Below are 7,039 nucleotides of genomic sequence, written 5' to 3'. Positions count from 1 at the left end.
GGTAATATCATTATACATAATGCTAATTGGAACTTACAATATTGGCAAATTTTAATTTGGGCATCATATTTATGAAATAAAACCATGAAAAAATTGTGTTACAGGATCTTTAAGAAAGTAGCTTTGACACGTTACACATTAACCGACTATATTAAAGAAACTTTGTCTTAATTCTAAACATTGACAATGCATAATGTTTTAATACCATTTTACTACACTTTAAGTACTCTACAAAAACTAATGATCTTTATAAAAATAAAGGGAGATCACACTGAAAACTGACATAGGTATCTGTGTAACCTTCATCACAATACTAACCAATTCAAAGGATAAGCTGAAAGGTCGTATCCGACATTGGTTAGTTTGAAGAAATTAAAAAATTTATTCTTTCAGATTTTACATGCAATATGTATGTCTCAACTGATTTACGATTCGTCAGGAGGTAGGAATTAGACTTCAAAAACTTTTGACATTCGTTTCATGTAATTACAGAATCAAATATGTGAAAGTCGTTTAAGCTATGCCTTAATATTAAGAAATGCATTAATATTGGTCAAAACAAAAACAACAAAAACAATAAAATACAAATGGTACTTGATAAAAATGAAACGTATCTATGTCTTAATTTCAACACTTATAAGAATTAAAATTTATTTAAATATCTACTTTTTGCTAAATAAAAAATGTTTATGATGTTATCCACATTTTAGACCATTCTTAATCAGACTGTAACATTATTTCATCTCGTATATAAGAAAATAATTTGATCATTTTCATGAAGTTGACCTTATGTATAGAAAAAACAACAACAAGTAAGTTAATATTTACAGAGATTGATGAACATTGTGAAGTAGATTGTGCATGCTGTATAGATAGAAAATGTGGACAAGGAAGTCATTATCCTAACGAATGTACTCTTGGTTGTATTGATGGTTATACAGGTGCACGATGTTATGGAAAATGTACATACAACTGCACACGATGCGAATATTATGCTAAAGATATTTGCATTGCATGCTATGACGGATATTACCCTGGACCTGCTCGGAACTGTACATCAAAATGTTTACCTGGATGTAAAGCATGCACGTCAGGAACCACGTGCACATCATGTAAGGAGGGATATTACAATACCAGCAATTTATGTAATAGTCTATGTCCAAGTAACTGTATCACGTGTTCGTCGAATACCAGTTGTATGTCGTGCAAGGATGGTTATTATAACGGTAACCAGAAAGACAACATTGACCTCCCTTTGTTGAACGACTGTACGTACAAATGTCGAGAAAACTGTGTGGGATGTTCGTCCTATAACAGTTGCTTGGTTTGTAACACTGGTCTTTATGGACCAATCTGTGCGGGAAATTGTTCAGTTGGTTGTAGCGCGGACACTTGCGATATACGAACCGGAAACTGTGCATGCTTTCCTAATTTTACTGGGGAAAGATGTGATAAATGCAAAACCGGTAAGTACGGAAAATATTGCGATCAACAATGCCCCAGGACATGTAAAAATAACGTGTGTGAAAAAGATTCCGGAGTTTGTACAGACGGTTGCATTATAGACACGATCATTGGTGACAAATGTGATGTTTGTTCAACAGGCTGGTATGGGAAACACTGTAACCTATCTTGTTCAGACGCCAAATGTGTAACAGGTTGCGAAATTAAAGAACAAGATGACCACATTTGTCGTTCCGTCTCAGGTAGGACATACATATACTATATAGTCTATCGTGCATCAACTGTACACAGTTGCAGCTTTGTATTTAATGTTTAATGTTCTTTTGGTTGAGGAAATTACACATGCTATCATAAAATTGATTTATTAAATGTTAAAGTGTATATATCTATGTATCTGCTGCAAACTTATTAAATGAATATTAAAAAGAATACTTCCAAATGTGAAAGTACGTTTTACTATTAGCGAATGGCTCATGCACAAAATCATTTCTAAACAGTCAAGACCCTACTTTAAATTACACCATGATATTTTTTTCGGAACTGTTTTTAATTATTTTTTACGAATGATATTCATGTTTGTAAAATAACTGAGAATCTGATATTGCATGTTACAACTCTGGAGAATCGACCATTAGATTATGGAAACAATATAATTTTATGTTAACTAAAATTTATAAAAAAAACCACATTTCTTTAAGTAAAGCTTTACACCCTTTAATATAATAAGTGCAATACAATTCAACAATGAACTTCAACAGAGATAATCCATATGCCGGCCTGACTAAAGTTTAGATGATCTACTTATGTAGATCTGATGACGACCGTATATTTTTCGCCTTCTTTATAATTCGGCCAAGCAATAAAACCGTTTTTTTTTTCATAGGCATTAAAAGAAGTATCAAAATACCGTTATCCGTGGAAGTTAATCAAATTGTTGTTTTTTTGTTATAAAAAAATGTTTGATGTTATTGTTATAAAAACAAATTAATTTGAAAGAATAGATTCAATTTTTAATTGGCAAGATTGTTTTGCCAGTTCACCTGTCCGCTTTATGGACAACGCCATGTTTGTTCTCGAAATTGTGAAAATTACCTACTCAGTATTGGTTTTCCCAGGGTTAAAATTAGAAACCACATTGCTTTCAAACTTATGAAAGCTCACCGATGATTGGCTGTGTGAAAGCTCACCAGAAATGATTTCGTATATGGTCACGGTCAGATCTAAAAAGCGGGGCGTTATTTAGAGCTGATTTTAATCAGATTGTTCATATGCAAGTATGAAACCCTACATCTGTTAGTACAAAATATTTGTTTAAATTTAAAACTGCACATTAAAAACTTTCTTTCTTACCTACTCCCACTTATAAATAATAATTCAATACGATTGCATATCAGTTTTTTTTTCACTTTTTTTTCGTTTATTTTAGCGTTGTAGGGTATATATGAACCATCGGGTATTTTGGACCGCACCTCATTATAATGTTTAGAAGTATAATTCCATTAAGTTATTCAATTAGAAATGACAATCAATCGTCCTTTTTCAGCTGGCTTCCACCTAGTGCCTGTACATTAAGTGAATATTATTATTTTCTGCATGATGTGAAATTTAGGAGAATCATGCCACTGTTTTACAATTAGCTTAAGAAAAAATAGCCAATACTTAAATTCATAAAACCTGTTTATGATATATTTTGCAGAAGTAAACTATAAGTTAAGGATGAAAAAAAAATCCCCTTATCAACAATTGAGCATATTTTATTTGTTAATACTACTTGTTTCATCAAAAAATGTGGTTCCAAAACTCCCGACAACATTTTATTGATGTAGGGTGTTTTGGGACACGTTGATATCAAATGTTTATTATGTTATTAGATATTATAGAAACATATCATTAACTCAGTGAAGTTGTGTTTGTATGTCAGATTTGTTTGTTAAAAAACAAAGCAAAAAACATCTTGAAACAATTATAGAAAGGGTAGAGAAAATGAGGATAAAACATAATGACTCAGACTTAAAGTGGAAAAAAAATGAAAAGGGAACCTGACTCCTTAGAGATTCCGACATATCAGTTTGTTGTGATGACAATGATCTTGCAGATATGGATACTAGCATTACACTTAAATATGCTACTCATGCAACATTCCTTTTCTTAAAGTGCTATATAATATACTTGTACCAGCACGTTTAAAGCATAGCACAATCTATGGTATCATAGAACAATATAAAGACAAGGAAACGAGGAATTGCCGATTTGACGTTTATTGTCCAAGAATAGCGCTAATTAATGCACCTTTTTCATGCATTAACATCTGCAGAAGCCCTCAGAAATTTTAAATCCCTCACTGTGCTGTCTCGGGCTTTGATTGTGTCTTCATGCTTCTGAAGATGTTATTGCATACAGAAAGGGGCATTAACCCTCTTATAGTACTTAATCGAAATGAACAAATAAATTAGACCATTTGACTTCACATACTCTATAGATCTATAGAGAATCATAAAATAGTATTTTATTTGATTAAGACTTGTTATTTAAATTTTTAAAAGAAATTTTCAATCAAATTTAACCTTGCAAAATAAGATTTACTGCTCTATCTTTTACACTAAAATTAAAGTGTCCCAAAATGCCCTTCTTTCTGTCCATAAATACCCGACGTGTTCCAAAACTGCCGCCTCTTGCTCTTCTGTTTAACAAGATATATCGCGTTTGTTTTGCATATGCTTATGATAGTGGCCCATTATAGACGATAGTCGTACAAAGCTTATCCTAAGTATCAAATGCCAATACTGAAACAAGCATATTTAAAATCTTTGACTTTCTTTTCAATCCTGTATTATATCATGTTGATGCACATACTCGTTTACAAATGTTTAAACTATATGAAATCAATACTGTTAAAACCTACAATTCCCATCGGACAAGTAAACCTCTAAGAACTTCAGCTTGTTAAACGTTAAAATATGGAACATGTTGTTAATTTATTTTCTAAACATTTAAATTTTCTAACAATATTATACGCATATCATTGGTTTCAGATCAGCAAATTAATATGGTTGCTATAGTGTTTGGAACTCTTTTTGCTGTGTCATTTGTGGGTAACATCATATTAGTGGCCTATTTGATTCTCCGAAAATGTCAACAAAGGTAAAAATGTTTATTTGTCCATTATAAAAAATGAACATGTCACACTTTTATCAGGCTTTTCAAAACTGACAAACATAATACCAATATTCATAATCCAACAATAAATGTAACAAGTTTAAAAGTGAAATTCTATACAAACATAGTTTAAATACTTGTATGATGTTTATGTAAAAGATAGCACTGTTGCATAAAACGAGATAAAAAAATCGTTACGAGTTTTGCAATAATATTGTAAAGAACTTGTAAGTTTCGACATTGATAAATACAAGATCAAATATGTATATCACAGTGTTTTTAGCAAAACTTCAACTTTTGTTGATAATGAAAATATGCTGATATTTAATGAAAACCATTATATATTATATATTTTGCAATGATAAATAGATAATTTTAAGAGTTTGTTTGTTTTGAGTTTTACGTCACATCGACACAGTATAGGTCATATAGTGACGTTCCAGCTTTACTGTTGGATGAAGACCTCAGGTGCCTTCCGTGCATTATTTCAGGCACGAACGGGCACCTGAGTAGAACTACCGACGTTCCGTAAGCTAGCTGGATAGCTTTTTCACATGAAAGAGTGCAAAGTCCCTGTCGGGGTTCGAACCCACAGCGGTGAGGGGCAAGTGGTTTGAAGTCAACGACCTTAACCACTCGGCCACGGACGGACGCGTTTAAGAGTGGACATTGATGTAAAATCATATATACAAATTTAATTAAAAAAAATAATCGCTGCATGTCAATTCTTATATATAAAGATGAACGATGGAATATTTAGAGAATAATATTTATATCAACTATGATAGATTAACAATTTATTGCAAAACTCGTTTTTATTGCAACACTTGTGAAAAATGCAACAAAATCATGTTATTGCAACGAGTTTTGCAACACCTTATTGCAGAACTTGTTTTATTGCAAAACCAGTTGTAACGCAAATAATTAAGAACTTTTACTATTTACGATATATATACATTGTCGTGCTCTCAGTAAGTTTTATTAAACGATGTAAAAAAGAAACAAATTCTTGATATTATGACAAATAAGTTTGAATCTGTTGTCTTTGAGCTGCAGTTTTGAGTATCAAAGGCATTTTCCTTGGCAACATGTCGAATGATTTTAATAGAATAAGCCAGTCATGTCAACTTTTTTTAAACAGGGTCAACGCCAAGACGGGAGAAGAAATTTATGAAAACGCTGGTATGTTGTTGTTGTTGTTTTCTTTTGTTGTTTTTTTGTCAGATAATAATTTTATTCTTTTCATTTATGTATTTAGTAATCTTCAAGTTTAGCTTCTTAACACTATTTTATGGCTCACCCCTAGAAGTTTTTTTTGTTCTAACCACTCATTTTCAATACTTATTAGTGTGTTTGTTTGTTTGTTTCATTTTACGCCTTTTCCCAACAGTATTTCAGTCATAAAGGCGGGTAGTGTCCTTACCATTGTTCCTGGAGAGTTACACCAGTACTAGACTACATTCCTCCGTGCTAAACTTATTAGTGTGAATGAAATGTTATCGACATATTCCAAATATTTTCAGGGGTCGAACTAGAATGTGGAAATATAGCAAATGTTGAGGGCAATAGAACTGCACAAGGTATATTGTATTTCTTTCCTAGTGTGTAATTAACTATTTTAGATGACTTCCCCCATTTATTTAAACTTATACCGAACATTTTTACACCTTTAAAAGGTCTTGAATGTCATATAGAAGAATTTGATAATAATTTAGTATTGATTGTAAACTTTTATTTTGTTCTAACTGCTAAAATGAAAATGTCTTCCAAATCATTGGTTAAGTTAACTTTTATGCCATCATCTGAAAAATAGCAAAGGTAGAAAATATAGCTATGATAATAATGAAATGCAACGGTTTTTCCATAATATCAGGTTATATGTTAATAGGTATTGACCAGTTCTAAGTTGTAACAAAGGAAATTTACATCATGTAGGACTATTGTAATATATTGTCTGATTAAAGTTGAAAGTGTATGTATACAGATATGTAATTGTATAGTAATACCTATTGTATACTCATTATATATAGAATAGTGAACAGGTCTATATGGGCTCATTTTCAATATATATTACAAATAATAATAATAATAATAATAAGAATAATAATAATAAAGAATTTATGAGTTTGATATTCTTATAAAATGCTGCTTGAAGGAAATGTTGATACAATTCTAATTGATGACATTTGTTGATGAATCATAATTTCTGGAACACAGTTTTTTGCTATGTAAATATATGTAGAATATCAGGCCAAAGTATCTTATCACTTGGATTTTTTTCATGGTTTTTATTAATATGTTCAAACACAACACCATAATTTACTGTTTTTACAGACCTTTCCCTTTTGGACCAATTTACCCTTTTAAAGGGGGGGTTTATGTAATTTTAAAACAGGGAAAACACATATTTTAAATAGGT

At 31.2% G+C, this 7,039-nt stretch overlaps 1 protein-coding gene across 1 annotated transcript; it reads left to right on the top strand.

Annotated features, from left to right (window-relative positions):
- LOC132740053 (multiple epidermal growth factor-like domains protein 11) lies at positions 1-6,245 on the top strand. Its single transcript, XM_060727907.1, has 5 exons — positions 1-442; positions 831-1,706; positions 4,497-4,605; positions 5,762-5,802; positions 6,144-6,245. Exons 1-5 carry the CDS (start codon positions 412-414, stop codon positions 6,227-6,229), a joined length of 1,143 nt encoding a protein of 380 aa, XP_060583890.1. The 5' UTR covers positions 1-411; the 3' UTR covers positions 6,230-6,245.
- Positions 6,246-7,039: the final 794 nt, after the last annotated feature.

The sequence above is a fragment of the Ruditapes philippinarum genome, unplaced genomic scaffold (genome assembly GCF_026571515.1).
Source record: "Ruditapes philippinarum isolate M1 unplaced genomic scaffold, ASM2657151v2 ctg2700_1_1_1_1, whole genome shotgun sequence".
In the NCBI taxonomy this organism is placed as follows: Eukaryota; Metazoa; Mollusca; class Bivalvia; order Venerida; family Veneridae; genus Ruditapes; species Ruditapes philippinarum.
This window is presented reverse-complemented; position numbering and strand designations above follow the sequence as displayed.

What these genes read in the sequence shown, in the direction of transcription:
- LOC132740053 (XM_060727907.1), top strand. Translation starts at nt 412, where the DNA reads ATGTCTCAACTGATTTACGATTCGTCAGGAG. An exon ending in GATTTACGATTCGTCAGGAG is followed by an intron (nt 443 to 830) that starts GTAGGAATTAGA and finishes TAATATTTACAG; the next exon opens with AGATTGATGAACATTGTGAA. An exon ending in CATTTGTCGTTCCGTCTCAG is followed by an intron (nt 1,707 to 4,496) that starts GTAGGACATACA and finishes CATTGGTTTCAG; the next exon opens with ATCAGCAAATTAATATGGTT.